Source organism: Tachysurus vachellii, chromosome 12, assembly GCF_030014155.1.
Source record: "Tachysurus vachellii isolate PV-2020 chromosome 12, HZAU_Pvac_v1, whole genome shotgun sequence".
NCBI lineage: Eukaryota > Metazoa > Chordata > Actinopteri > Siluriformes > Bagridae > Tachysurus > Tachysurus vachellii.
Window position 1 is genome coordinate 11,658,326 of NC_083471.1, and position 16,235 is coordinate 11,674,560.

The 16,235-nt window shown below is 38.7% G+C and overlaps 1 protein-coding gene across 3 annotated transcripts in view; it reads right to left on the minus strand.

Annotated features, from left to right (window-relative positions):
* unc5db (unc-5 netrin receptor Db) overlaps positions 1 to 16,235 on the minus strand; it is a 148,042-nt gene that overhangs the window by 51,646 nt on the left and 80,161 nt on the right. The window contains exon 1 of one of the 3 annotated variants that reach the window (XM_060883859.1): positions 141 to 258. The exons of the other annotated variants lie outside the window; for them this stretch is intronic. Coding sequence (XP_060739842.1) covers positions 141 to 201 — 61 coding nt within the window. The 5' untranslated portion in view covers positions 202 to 258. Of the gene's footprint in view, positions 1 to 140; positions 259 to 16,235 lie in introns of those variants that run through there. 3 annotated transcript variants of the gene reach the window in all.

The window sequence follows — 16,235 nt, forward strand, 5'->3', positions numbered from 1 at the left end:
GATTGACCTGCTCAAGTACTGCATATTCATCCACCAAACAAAAAACAGCTTCTGCTATCTTCTAAGAAATACATTTCCAGGATAATTTTTTCTCTGAATTTGAGACACGGCATTGGCTTGCAGACAGCTTTCATTTTTACCTGGACTCGAAGGTTTGAGGGCTTTCATCTGCATGTGATTTTGTTCCTTGGAGTTTCTCATGTGGTGGATTAGAGAGGAAAATCTGTGTGCTGAGGGCACACACACAACAGTGTAGTGTTCATATTTGACACACACACTCTCACTGTCGCTTCTTCCATCCTAGTGTTGTGAAGTACAGATCAGTAGATGAGGGAGTTAATGAGGTTAACAAGGAGCAGATGTGAGTTCTCATTAACACTCGCTCACACGCACTACCTTACACCTCTCACTATGAACACACCCAGCTTTCGTAACACACACCTGCTACGCTCTGTGTGTGTGTGTTGAGAGCAATGACAATAACTGGGAGCACATGAAGACTAGTAGTAGGTGCAGGACTAATGGGCAGTATTGAGTCGCGAACAAACTCAGTCTCACTGCACTCGCACACTTTTACTGGCATCAGGGTCATTTTGGAAGTCACTTATCTCAGGTTGGAACACTACAATCTCTGCCTCTTTCTCCATTTCTCTGTCCGTGTCTTTCTCTGTCTCTCTCATTTTTTTCTCCTTCTCTTTGTCTCTCTCTCTTGCTTTCTCCTTCTTACATTGTCTATTTGCTCTTTCTAGCTCTCTCTCGCTCTGTCTGTCTCTCTCAGTCTCTCTTGCTCTCTCTGTGTCTCATGCTTTCTCTGTGTCTCTCTTTTTTCTTCATCTGTGTCTCTCTCTCTCTCCCTCTCTATCAGGCCAATTTAATTTTTATCCATGTTTGCGCTAAAAGCTCAGTTTATGACGCTAGCGTGTTTATGTGCTCAGGGAATGCTTTATCCAGTCAAAAACCTGAGTTAATTGTGACAAATTTACCAAGTTAATCTTGACAAACGCAGCTAATAATCGAGCCTTTGGAGCAGATTGCTCTGAGAGTACTGTGAAAGCAGGGGATGTGCAGCGCTAATAGACACTTAGTGATGAGATCTTGTGCTTGATAAGTGAATTTGCATGAGAGAGAGAGAGAGAGAGAGAGAGAGATGTTGAGCAGTCCTGAGCTATTGCCCTTGTCTTTAAAGAAGTAAATCTCATCATGGAGAGATACCATGTGGTGTATGTGTGTGATGGTCATGTGGTCATCAATAGCATTTGCATTGTAGTGACATTTTATCAGCTCAGACTGCTGGGATTAAAGAGTTACTGCAGCAGCAGTTGAGGCTCCTCGCTGGGTTTTAATTGGCTGCTGGCGGCATGAGGCTGACATGTAGTGCCACATGTATACATCATCCACCGCTGTAATATCACACTCTCGTATCCAGCTGTTAGGACGTATCCAGCAGTGTACAGAATAAACGGCCAAGTTCTTGGCCACGAACAAACAAACACTCAATTCAGCAGTTATCAACTGCTGATTAATGTTTAATAGCATTTTTTTAAATTACATTTCAGAAACATTGCATTTTGGTTGATATTAATTAAAAATTCATTCTATTGTTTGCTAAATGAAAGAAATAAAACATGAAAAATGAATAAATGCATAATTTGTTGATGACAATATATAATATATATATAAATAGTCCGTAGGTGAACCCACACTCTCATGTGTTTCTGGTGGCCTACGCTCCTTAGGGACGTCCGCAAATTTGTGGGGGCATGCACCACCTGTGCCCAACACAAGAGCTCCAAGACTCAACCTGCTGGGCTCCTCCGCCCTTTCCCCATACCGAGATGTCCAGGATCCCACATTGCCATTGACTTTGTTACCTATCTGCCCTCCTCGGCCGGCCATGAGCCATAATCTAGGTCAGCGGTCTCCAATCTTCTCCACAAAGGGCCGGTGTGGGTGCAGGTTTTCATTCCAACCAAGCAGAAGCCACATCAGAGTCTACTGAAAGCCAAGAACAACTGATTAAACAGGTGGAATCAGGTGTGGCTTCTGCTTGGTTGGAATGAAAACCTGCACCCACACCGGCCCTTTGTGGATAAGATTGGAGACCGCTGATCTAGGTTATGGACCGGTTCTCCAAAATGGTGCACTTCATCCCCTTAGCCAAGCTCCCCACAGCCAAAGACTCCAGCATGGCTTTTGACTACCTGGCTTGCCTTAGGACATTGTTCCTGATCGAGGTCCCAGTTCACTTCTCGATTCTGGAAAGAGTCATCCTTTCATCAGGGTTCCACCACCAAACATTGCAATCAAAAATTGGAGATGAGTCTTCGGGATACTAGCCGCCCTGTTTGTTCTAATCAAGAGCTCGATGCATCTGTCCTCTGTGCTCTCACCCTAGTCAAGCGTTGTTGCCAGATGTGGAAAAGAGCACGAGAGGTGCTTCTCAAATTTTCTTAGAACTATGCCCTTTCGGCCAACCGCAAGCAGCACCCGACGGGTAGCTACCATTTCGGGCACAGTGTCTGGCTTTCTACCAAGGACCTCCCTCTCAAGGTGTCTTGCCTCAAGCTCACCCCTTCATTCGTCAGACCCTTTCCCATCTCCAGGATAGTTAACCCTTTTGCTGTCTGTCCCTAGGATCCTGCGGATCCATCAAACCTTCCATGTGTCCCACCTCAAACCTGTCCAATCTTCTTTTTGTTCTCCTCCAGACCCCATCCACTTGCCCGGTTCATTGATGGAGGTCCTGCATTTGCGATAACTTGCAATTAGTCTGTTACAGTGCTGTGGAGAAATTTTGGTCTATTCATCTATGCAGAATTGTTGTAATTCAGCCACACTGGAGTTTTTTCGAGCATGAAGCACCTTTTCAAGGTCATGCCACTTTTTACTAGGCCACTTCAAAGTCTTCATTTTGTTTTTCTTCAGCCATTCAGAGGTAGACTTGCTGTTATGTTTTGGATCATTGTCCTGATGCAGAACCTAAGTTCGCTTCAGCTTGAGGTCACAAACAGATGGCCGCACATTTTCCTTCAGGATTTTTTTGGTAGACAGCAGAATTGATGGTTCCATTTATCACAACAAGTCCAGGTCCTGAAGCAGCAAAACAGCCCCAGAGCGTCACACTACCACCACCATATTTTACTGTTGGTATGATGTTCATTTTCTGAAATATAGTGTTACTTTTACACCAGATGTAAAGTTCAACTTTTCATATTGGAAATTTTGGCCAGTTTCTTTCTTATGGTGGAGTCATGAACAATGACCTTAACTGAGTCAAGTGAGGCCTGACATTCTTTGGATGTTGTTGTGGGGTCTTTTGTGACATCTTTGATGAGTCGTCACTGCGCTCTTTGGGTAATTTTGGTGGGCCTGCCACGACTGGGATGGTTCACCACTGTTCCATGTTTTCACCATTTGTGAATAAACACTTTTTCACTCAGGGCCATGTGGGTTTGGATTTTGTTTTCCCATAATTAATAAAAACCTTCATTTAAAAACTGCATGTTGTGTTTACTTGTGTTATCTTTGACAAATATTTAAATTTGTCTGATGATCTAAAACATTAAAGTGTGACAAATGTGCAAAAAAAAATAAAATAAAAATCAGGAAGGGGGCCAACACTTTTTCGCACCACCGTGTGTGTGTGTGTATATATGTGTGTGTATATATGTATGTATGTATGTATGTATGTATATATATATATATATATATATATATATATATATATATATATATAAAATCAATCAATCAAGTCCCTTAACCCTCACTTGTTCAGTAGTATAAATAAGATAAATTTTAAGTCATTCTGGATGAGGGCATCTGCCAAATGCCATAAATGTAAATGTAAATATTTCATTCCAGCTTTGGTTCTGCTCAAGAATTTTCTGCCAGGTGAATAAGAACCAAATTTGACCACTGTCACTGCTACATTTTTATATCAATTTCTTATGAGTTCAGGGTCCTTCCTGTTTCCAGAACTCAATCCATACTGAGGAAGGCTCCCGATTCGACCTGACAGCAGCTTCCTGGATCATCTGAGGATGGACAGTGCAACAGGGAGTATGCTGTCACCATGTTGACCTTCATGTATGTGTGCGACTAGGTGCTGAAGAACGCTCATGCTATTTAAATGCTCATTACCGATTATCCCTCAGTTAAACGCACTAAATTAGCACACTAGCATGCATTTAAAACTCTTATTTCAGGGCAGACTTGTGAATATTCATGAGAAAGCTGCCAAGCGCCCTGGTGAGAAAATGACTAATGTGGGGGTGAAATGCATTTTAAATTCTCCACCTATTTATTTCTTTAGTTATGATGAAAGCTGGAAAACATATATTAAGTTAATGGTGCAGGAGATTAATGTGCAAGCACTATTAAGGAGTTCATCGTGGTGTGATCATTAAAAACACCATCCTTAGGTCTTGGCCAGATGTTTTTGTGCCAGTCATTTTCATTCGCAGTGTGTGTTTGTGTGACCCTTACATTAAGTGACACAATCCACTCCACAAATGGACATGACAATTCACTTTAGTGCTGAGATTCAGTGGTGCATTAATGTCATCCTGCATCATGCTCTTTGCTTCCTTCTTGCATCGTGTGGCACGCAAAGCGCAGCAAAAGCATGAGGCCCAAAGCCTCGTGGGACAGAAATACCAGAAACAAAGTGTAGGTCTGAAGTGGAAATGGATGCTTGTCATGGTTTTAATCCAGAATCTCCTGGACCTTTCAGCAAAATGAAATTTAAACTGATGAGTCATATAACCTATATAGTGATATTACTATTACAGGCTCAGATCTCAGGGACAAGTAAAAAAAAAAAAAATCCTGCTCAGAGTGTTGCACCAATTTGGAGCACTTGAATCTTGGTCTCGAGATGATTTCTTTCTTTAGGTCATCTGAGTTTTAACCAAATGTTTTAATTGATTTCTTTAGCTAGTTATTGCTACGGTAGATAGTGGAGGAGCCAAAAATACAGGTCTCTGTTGGGCTTTAGCCCGGGTCCGTTCTTGGGAGTCTTGATTGACATGTTTTCTTGGTCAAAACCTTGTTATACATGACTGGGTTGTGTGCTTTGTCAGAGACTCGGTAGCAGGCAGGTATGCACGAAGCCTTTGTATTTAGCTGTGAATATCCTGCTGAGAAGCTACATGGGGCAGATCACAAGCAGAAGCGTGATCAGAGGTAGAATCACGTTTACTTCCAGGCAGGTTGAGGTCAAAAACAGGAAATAACAAGAAGCAGAATGTGGAGTCTAGGAAGCTATAAAAACTGGAAAACAGTTAAAAAAAAAATAATATGGCATTGCAAGGAACTGCTGTAGTCTTTATAGAAGTCACATGATGGAAATAAGCACACAAACTATCACAGGAGAACATTGGGGAAAGCAAGAGGTGCCTGTGGGATCTGCACTGTTTAGCTGCAGAAACATTTCGATGGAAATTAGGCCGTTGAAATGAATTACTACTCATAGAACATTACTAATAAACTGGCACAATGTGTCTAATTGTACCATCACACTCATACGTCCTAGACCATTAGCCCATTCCAGAATGTTCTACTGGGAAGACTTAGATGTTGGATCATGGCTTTGGGGATTTGTATTCTTTCAGCCACTGTGAGGTCAGATGAGGAGATCTGGAGTGCACTAAGTGTTCAAATTCATCCCAAAAGTATTTTGAAAAGTTGTCATTTTTTTCTATTCTTAGCTACACATTATATTGTTAAACACCCTCTAAACAAGTTCCTAAATGCCAAGCGATGCAGCCTTAGGAAAATCTGACATTTTTGACTTCCATATATCTCAGCATTTTCTTGTCTTTTAATTATTATTTGTTCTGTAAACAACCAAAATTTAAATTTTGACTGCCAGATATTAAAAAAAAAACAAGAAAGAAACACTTTGTGGGGGCTTGTAGATTAAAAGATGTTTAATTCATTTTCACATATTGTACTCCGCTTAGCGCTGTAATTCTTTTAATAACATCTTCCCCCGAGAGTCTAAGAGATTGCTTTATGCGGTGAATCTAAATCACACTCCCCCAGGGGTCTTTTTGGTTCACAGCTGCTCCGTTCTCGTTCGGTCCTCTGAAGAAAAACTGAACCGGTTAAAGTAGCATGGCCCGGTGTGCACTAATCTGTTCACAGTGCTAAAATATTTTCTCTTTGAAGATCCTGAAGTTGTGCTGTGTTAAATCTCGTTATCTGGGATTAGAGAGCAAAAGCAGAAAACAGCCGCTCCAGACCGGATGCTCCAGACTGGACGACCAAGCATAACATTCGTGTGAGGCTTCAGGAAGCAAGCGCTCTTCGTTTCCTAATTGAGCATCACTATGATGATTAGATGAAGTGAATGTCCTGTGTGCCTTATTGATCTCAGGGTTTTTATCTCGTATGGTGTGATAAGAATGACGCCTTTTTAGAAACAGTTCAAATGTGTGAAGACAATCTTGAGCTTGTGTAATCGAGGTCTCTCCAAGAGTTTACTCAGGAACAGATTTGCTTTCCATATAATGCTTTATATAATGGTTTAATCTTATTCTCTTGCAAAACATAAAAAATGAAATATGAAAAGATCTCCACTGTCACAGAGAAACCGAATGTTCCTAGTAGAAGTAAAAACATACAAATAATATCTTCTATTACTGTTCATAGCATTCATCTATATATCTAAAGCATTTTTCAAAATCCCAGAGTAAATCTGATACTAAAAACACAAAGTGTCTCTTCAATTGAATGAAAGTCAGCGTACAAGTTGCAAATGCATTCATCTCATTTCCCCTTGAAGTCTTGCCCTTGTTTCCTGCTGTACCTTTAAGCCGCATTTCTGCTTGTTCCTTTAGTTCCACATAACTCTAAGCCGAGCCTGTCTGATTTCATTTAGATTATGGATTAGCGTGCTCCTGTCTCTGGTTGCCTGTTGTTTGACCCTTGCTAGCCAATGCCGATTCTTGAATCAGCCCAAAGTAAAGCTGTGTACTCATCCCTTGATGCTGGCTACCTTGTAACTGAGTTTAATACGGTAACTTCTAAACCTGATCTGGCAGGATGGAGGAGAAGAAAAGATTTAAGGACTGAGGCACTTGTTCTTGTTCTGTGTGTCAACAAAATTAAAGGTCATTTGCACACACAAAAAAGGCTGATTATTCACCTGGGGAAGGTTGATCAGGCTGGGCAAAATAAAGATGAAGAGGATAATTAGGACTTAAGAGAACTGAGATAAGGAGAACGTCTAGAAAAGAGGATTAAATAATGAGGAAGGGTTAAATGAGGAGATAGAGGAGTAAGGCGGGGAGGTAGGAGTCTAAGGTGAGACGGTAGATGTGTAAGGTGAGAAGGCAGGGAAGTAAGGTGAGGAGGTAGTGGTGTAAGGTGACGAGGTAGGGGAGTAAAGTCAGGAGGTAGAGGAGTAAAGTGAGGAGGTAGAGGACTAAGGATGAGGAGGTAGACGTGTAAGGTGACGAGGTAGGTTAGTAAAGTCAGGAGGTAGAGGAGTAAAATGAGGAGGTAGAGGAGTAAGGTAAGGAGGTAAGGAAATAAAGTGAGGAGGTGGCTGTATAAGGTGAGGAGGTAAACGTGAACGGTGATGAGGTAGACGTGTAAGGTGAGGAGGTAAATGAGTAAGATGAAGAGGTGAGTGGGTAAGGTGTTAGGTAAGTGAGTAAGGTGAAGAGGTGAGTGGGTAAGGTGTTAGGTAAGTGAGTAAGGTGAATAGACAGAGGAGTAAGGTGAGAAGGTGAGTGAGTAAGATGAGGAGGTGAGTGGGTAAGGTGAGGAGGTAGGTGAGGCGAGTAAGGTGAGGAGGTAGAGGAGTAAGGTGAGGAGGTAGGTGAGGTGAGTAAGGTGAGGAGGTAGGTGAGGTGAGTAAGGTGAGGAGGTAGGTGAGGTGAGTAAGGTGAGGAGGTAGAGGAGTAAGGTGAGGAGGTAGGTGAGGTGAGTAAGGTGAGGAGGTAGGTGAGGTGAGTAAGGTGAGGAGGTAGGTGAGGTGAGTAAGGTGAGGAGGTAGGTGAGGTGAGTAAGGTGAGGAGGTAGGTGAGGTGAGTAAGGTGAGGAGGTAGGTGAGGTGAGTAAGGTGAGGAGGTAGGTGAGTAAGGTGAAGAGGTAGATGAGAAAGGGAGAAGGTGAGTAAGATGAGGAGGTGAGTGGGTAACGTGAGGAGGTAAAGGGTTATGATTTAGGACTTTCTCATTTATCCAAAAACTCATAAAATGTCCCAAATGATAATCAAAGTTTTTTATTCATTGTTATTTTTTTCACACTGAAGTCCCAGCATCTCTCACTGATGTATATGTAAATGTTTCATCACAGTAATATGCTTCTCGATGCACATTCCCTGATATTTTATCACAGATGAAAGGTGCTATATAAACACAGATTACTGCTGTTTATTCACGACGCTCTGCGTGTCCAGGAGCTACACGTATGCTTCTCAGCTGTCATTTATCAGAAAGAGATGATGACAGAGGCGCAGCAAAAAGCTCCTCAGCCGCTTCCCTCCTCACACTCTTTCATACTGTACTTCTCTACGAAAACAAAACTACCATATGATAAATAGCTTGCGGGACAAGATTGCTCACAGCATGATTACGCCTGGCAACAATCGTCAGGAAGAACTTTGACGCGAGTCAGGAAAAATAAAGCGACTCGTATGAACAAGTGTGAAAATGGTAGAGTCTGATAAGGTAAATGTAGTAACAGTTTTGTTTTTTTTTTCTAGAAAACTATCAGAAGTTTCCAGCATGGCATTTTTCAGTTTATCCTGTAAAATAGATGCTGTTCAGCCTGAACCGCAGCCTCTAATCCTGATGAGGCGGATGTCAGAAAATGAAAGCTGCTGATGTTGTGCTGCTGCTTTGCAGTTCTGATGCTAAAAGGCTTCACAGGCCTGGTGTTTGAAGGAATTTTTATCCTTGTAAGATTTAGTGACGTTGGCGTGATACAAAGCATCTTAGGTTTGTGTGAAGATTGTAGTAATATGGCTTAGCTTGGTTAGCGTATGCAGTTGACTGCAAAAGTTTGTGTATTAGAAGCTATCCGAAGGAGCAGATTAATACATTATAAGACTCTGATTTGCAGATGCGCTATCGTTAGAGTTTCTGTTATAGGAACTGAATAAACACCTCAGGTATAGTGTTTAGGGCTGAGCGTCGTCAGTGCCGGCGTCACAGCTCAAACCAATCATTTTTGCTTATTTCCAGTTGAAACGGATTTATTTATTTATTTGTTTGTTTGTTTGTTTGTTTATTTATTTATTTTCCGCTCCACACCCTGACTTTAATCTCAGATTTTGCTTAAGTACTTTAAGTGTGTGTTTTATTTTTATTTTTGTACATCATTTTCCCCTAGTTCTCTGCTTTAAACACTGCATTTTGGAGCAACTGAAGCAGAAGAGAAATCAGGATCTAAAACAAATAAAGTCGATTATTCAGCGATGAAAACGTAGAGTATAATAAACGCTCAAGATTTATTCCAGTAGTGCTGTTTTGTTTGCTTAAATGGACTACCCTAATGCGATTAAGACGAGGAGATATACAGTAGGGAAAACACACACACACACACACACACACACACACACACACACCATTATTCCTGCTGCTAACTCGCCATCACTCATTAACGGACCTCATTATTTCCAGCAACGTGGAGAGAAATCCATACATGTCCTCTTTGGCTGACCTCAGGCATTTTGGGTCAGCAGGAAAAATAACTGCATCCAGTCACAGCTCTTTCTTTCAATAATGGACCCTTATTCCCTCACACACACACACCATTGATGGCAATGGAAGCAATATATATATATATATATATATATATATATATATGTATATATATATATATATATATATATATATATATATATATATGTATATATAAAATGCCTCACTGTCCGAGCTGTAAATCATCCGACAGCACGGCTAACAAATTCAGCTCATTGGGTTAAAATTGCTTGTCTTTATCTCGCACTATATTCTCCGTTCTGATTGGTCAGAAATGGAGAAATATTTTTTATGATATAAAAATATTTTTTGTATTATATAAAAAATATAAGAAAAAGGAATAAATGTAATAAGATACATTTTATTTATAATGTATTTTAATAAAATGCTTCTATTAACCAGTGTTAAAGTGCGATATCATGACAGTTTTTTTTTTATAATTAATATGTGATTGGTTCAAAAGTATCAAACAGAAATTTCTGGAATAATATGTGGCCAGACATTTTATTTTGTAAAGATTTTGAAGATTAGTTCTATTTTTATTTCTAAAAGTGAAACCATTCAGAATTGAGGAAGATTTTTTTTTTCTGTCTAATTGTCTAAATTTGGTCTAATATTTCAAACATGTTTGTGTTTTTTTTTTCACACGAGCGGCTACAAGCTGCTCCAGAACATCACTGGTGTTTTAATGCCTTTTTAACTAGGAGACAGCTCAGAGATTGATTTGGTCTAATCACAACGTTGGATCTGAATTATAGATGAGAAGCCTGACCTCATCAAAAAAAAAAAAAAAGAAGCAATTATTGATGTCCGTGTGGGAATAAATCCAAGCGTAGAAATGGCCACTCTTATCAGTAACTGTCCCATTTGAGACTACACATTAATCCCAGATTAGAATCTCTTTTACCAAAGATGTGAAATTTAACACTGAATTAACAGAAAGCTACGATATTTTGGATCTATTGTGTCCGCTGAATGCTACTGCCGCGCTGCCATCTCCTTTTTAAAAATGAATCCCCTGTTGGCTGTTTACAGTTTGAGGTCATCCTGCTGAATTTCTGCCTAATGTAAATCTAAAATTAGACAATGATAAAAGATTCATCCTTTAAAATGTATATGAATAATAGATTTAATAATAAATCTTTTGTCTTTTAGTTATCTTTAATTTTTTATTTTATTATTTGTATCATTGTCATTCTAACCTAACCTTACACTTTTGTTTTGTTTGGGTCTTATATTTTCACATGTAGGTCACTTGGAGGTACATATTTTTAGGTGCTAAACTTTGAGCAAGGCCCATACTGCTCAGTTGTATAAAATGAGATAAAGACTCTGCTTAACAGTGTCTCGTCTAACCAGTGGTGTAAATCTAAATATTCCAGTGTAGTTCGACTTCATGAATCTGCACCTTAAATGTTGCGTAGTACACAAGAAATGCAAGAAATGTTATTTCTACAATGGACAGTGTAACAAAAACAATGTAAAGTGCTAAGCACTGTACTGGGTTGTGTGATTATTACACCAAAGTGTTCCATGTATTCTCTCATTTCACTCCAGAAAACAGAAGTCAGACATAGAATAAAAGTTGTAATGGGAATGTCTTTTAGCTAAAGCTTGCTGCTCCACATTGGCGCCGTTACCGTTTCATTCGTTTCATGCTCACTTTGCTGATTTTCCAGCCCAGGAAACAGTCTGAAACAGTTGATTTGGGCTCAGATTGCCAGGCTCTCCTCCTCTTCACTCTGTCACCAGGGTAATTGGCGCTTATCCCCGCACCTCGGGAGCTCTCCTGCCTCTCCCGCATTAAACTCAAGGGCATTCGCCGGCCGCTTTATCAGCGCCCGAGCCGCAGCTGGGGAGCCGGTAAATAAGAGATCATATCAGCGCCATTGAGGGCCGCTGTACTAATCGATAAAGTCCAATCCTTTGTAGATCTGGGTCTGCGATTAAGAGGCCTCGTTCTAATCCAATCCCAGCCACATTTGTCATCCATTACACCGTCGCTATAAAAGGACGTCGTTATCGGAGGTTATGAGTTTAGCCTCGAAATAAAGTCCTTCTTTTCCAAGCTTTTTGTTACTTACTGGTCTTGAGAACAAGAACATAAGAACATAGTAATCTGGGGAAAAAGTGGATAAAGAAAATCACACATATATATATATATATATATATATATATATATACGAATATATATATATATATATATATATATATATATTCAAAATCTGCAGTAAGCGTAATCACAAACCGATCATCTTGGACTGTCACTTGCTTTATTTAGCATTATGCTAATTTGAATCTCTCTTGTTTAATCCCTTTCCACATGTGCAGGAAAAAAAATACCTATTATGCCATGATTCTGGATGAGAAAAACAAAACTCATGTAGAGATGCTAACGAGATGCTGGCAAACTTTTTCTTTAGCTTGAACAGGAAAATTGTTCTGGGCGAAACAAATGGCATTGATTATACTGAAGATTTTCCACAAAAACAAAGACAAAAAAAGGAAAATATGCTTTTTGATTTGCTTCTGCTTTTGTTTTGTTTTTCTTCCGCTTTATTTGCATACGATATCCGAGTGGTTAATTATGACTATTCTTTTTTTGGCTACATCTGTGTAGCGTTTTCATGTATTTCCTTATTCATTCCATCCCTTGTGCCCTTAAATGCTCCGACTGGAAAATAAAGAGAATGAAGACCTTTTCACTCCCTCGTTATCAGACCCACAATAATCTCACAGAATGGCAAACAAAAAAAATAATGAACTTCAACAAGCAATTAAGACTGTCATCCTGCCAGTGAAGGCTTGGTAAATGTAAAGCAGCTCTTCCTCTCTTGGCTAATCATGGCACATTGCAGCCAGGCTGCTGGATTAGTTTGTTTTATTCAGGAAATCCCTGCAGGATCCTTATCAGTGAATGCTTATTTCTCAGACACGGCCCCTGATTGGGGTGAACAGGATTTGCTTCTGTGCGCAAGCTGCAAATTCGTGGTAACTCCCAGATTGTTTTTTTGAATTTTTTAATTTTATTTTTCTGATGCACCTGACAAGACAAGAAGTGATCAAAGCATGCAAACATCTGAATTACAGCAAAACAGCAGAATGTGACATTTGAAAGGAAATAAAAAAGAAAGACACCTGCTGATACCGCCTGCTGCTGTGACTTAAATACTGTACTTCCAAAGAAAGTGGAGTTCTTTCATTCTTTCATACAAATACACACACATTGTCACATCTGCACCTCGGACGAGTCTCACAATTCTCACAATCTGTATAAAAAATAACTGGCTGAAATAAACTGCTGTAATGTTGCACATATAAAACAGGCATAATCCATCATAAAAATAAAACTACTTATTAAAGGAAAAAAGGGACAAGAAAGTCTATTTGGATTGTGTTACCTAAACAAACACAGGTGGCTTGAAGAGAATGTTTAAACAAAGAAAGTACATAAAGTTGAACCCGAATCCTGTTTATGTTTAGCATCTTTGTGAAGTGTACATTCATGGAGGGAGTCTCCAGTGTAACTGTAACAGCATCTATCATGTAACTATATATGTGTAACTGTAACTGTATGTGATGTGTAATTATAAATGTGGAACAAAAAGTGTAACTAACTGTAGGTGTAACTGCATGTGTAGCTGTATATGTGTAACTAAGTAAAGTGTAACTGTATTTGCAACTGTATATCTGAAACTGCATGAGCATCTGTAACTGTGATGTGTAACTGTATATGTGTAACTAACTGTGTGATGTGTAACTGTAACTGTGATGTGTAACTATATATGTGTAACTATATATGCGTAACTAACTGTATGTGATGTGTAAATGTATATGTGTAACTATATATGTGTAACTAACTGTGTGATGTGTAACTGTAACTGTGATGTGTAACTGTATATGGGTAACTATATATGTGTAACTAACTATATGTGATGTGTAACTATATATGTGTAACTAACTGTGTGATGTGTAACTGTAACTGTGATGTGTAACTGTATATGGGTAACTATATATGTGTAACTAACTATATGTGATGTGTAACTGTATATGTGTAACTATATATCGTCGCTGTCGGGCGGAAACCTCGTATGTCCAAATTTTGTCAATTTCATATTTTTTCACATATCGATGCTATTGGTCAGTCCCCACGTGGGTCTGTTATTTTTGCAAGTTATTAACCAATCTAAAGTCTTGAAAATAGCTTGAGCACAAATCTCATAACTCCATTGGACACTTCAACTGTCCACCTCTTCCTCACTCCGCGGGAGAACCTCACGGCATATTTCTCCTCAAGAAGAGTCGCAACGAATCAACACGTCTTCTGAGGTAAATGTCTTCAAATCACTGGGCTCAAAGAAAAAAAAATCTTGACCCCCGCTAGTTCTGGTGCTCGTCTGAGGACAGGAATTTAGCCCAAGACAATCCACTGCAACGCGGACTAAACCCTGTGCACTGCAGATAAGGTACGGCGTTTCCTGAATTCCTAATTTCCTGAAAAATAACAGTTTTGGAGATACGAGGTTTCCGCCTGACAGCGACGATATGTGTAATTAACTGTATGTGATGTGTAACTGTAACTGTGATGTGTAACTGTATATGTCTAACTAACTGTATGTGATGTGTAACTGTATATGTGTAACTATATATTTGTAACTAACTCTATGTGATGTTTAACTGTATATGTGTAACTATACCTGTATATTTGTAACTAACTGTATGTGATGTGTAACTATATATGTGTAACTAACTGTATGTGATGTGTAACTGTATATGTGTAACTACAGTAACTGTATGTGATGTGTAACTGTATATGTGTAACTATATATGTGTAACTAACTGTATGTGATGTGTAACTGTATATGTGTAACTATATAAGTGTAACTAACTGTATGTGATGTGTAACTGTAACTGTGATGTATAACTGTATATGTCTAACTAACTATGTGATGTGTAACTGTAACTGTGATGTGTAACTATATAGGCGTAACTAACAGTATGTGATGTGTAACTGTAACTGTATATGTGTAACTATATATGCGTAACTAACAGTATGTGATGTGTAAATGTAACTGTATATGTGTAACTATATATGCGTAACTAACTGTATGTGATGTGTAACTGTAACTGTGATGTGTAACTATATATGTGTAACTAACTGTATGTGATGTGTAACTGTAACTGTGATGTGTAACTGTATATGTCTAACTAACTATGTGATGTGTAACTGTAACTGTGATGTGTAACTATATATGCGTAACTAACAGTATGTGATGTGTAACTGTATATGTGTAACTATATGTGTAACTAACTGTATGTGATGTGTAACTGTAACTGTGATGTGTAACTATATATGTGTAACTAACTGTATGTGATGTGTAACTATATACGTGTAACTAACTGTATGTGATGTGTAACTGTAACTGTGATGTGTAACTATATATGCGTAACTAACAGTATGTGATGTGTAACTGTAACTGTATATGTGTAACTATATATGCGTAACTAACTGTATGTGATGTGTAAATGTATATGTGTAACTATATGTGTAACTAACTATGTGATGTGTAACTGTAACTGTGATGTGTAAATGTATATGTGTAACTATATGTGTAACTAACTATGTGATGTGTAACTGTAACTGTGATGTGTAACTATATATGTGTAACTAACTGTATGTGATGTGTGACAATATATGTGTAACTAACTATGTGATGTGTAACTATACATGTATAACTGTAACTGTATCTGTTGTTTAACTGTAACTGATGTGTAATTGTTTATGTGTAACCATGTGATGTGTAATGATATGTGTATCTGTAATGTGTAACTGAAACTGATGTGTAACTATATATGTACTAACTAACTAACTGATGTCTGTAACTGTATGTGTAACCGTGATTGTATGTGTAACTGTACCTTCAATACATGCAATACATCTATTTATTTACCTGTAACTTTATATGTGATATTTGTAACTGTTCATGTTAATGTCAGCATGCCAAATATTTCCTTCCTTAATTATTATTAAATACAAATGCTGAATCTTTTTACAACTGAAACTTCACAATAAAAGTGGTGAAGGCACAGCATACACGATAAACACTGTGCTCAGTAAAATAAAGTGCACCATATTACTATGGAAATAACAGTGTTTCTGGAACCGATCTGATTATTATTAGCTTTTTCCTCAATCGCTCTTCAAAAAACAGGCTGTGATGGAGGAATAATTAATACACTGCAAAGCACTGTGTTTTAAGGCAACTTGTATAATTGCTGTATTTAAGTGGCCATTGATAAAAAAAAAATAAAAAAAAAGCCTTTTTGTATAATTGCGTCTTTTTTGGCTTTGCCCACCAAAGGCCATTTTGATCCTGTTTTTAAACCACAGAAAAAGAAAATGAAAAAGAAATAAATGATTTCAATAGAGATAGAGCTGAATAGAAAACTAAAGGCAGAAGCCCCTTTTCAGATTCAGGCCATGCCCACCTCCCGGACGCATCGGTAATGTTATTGTTA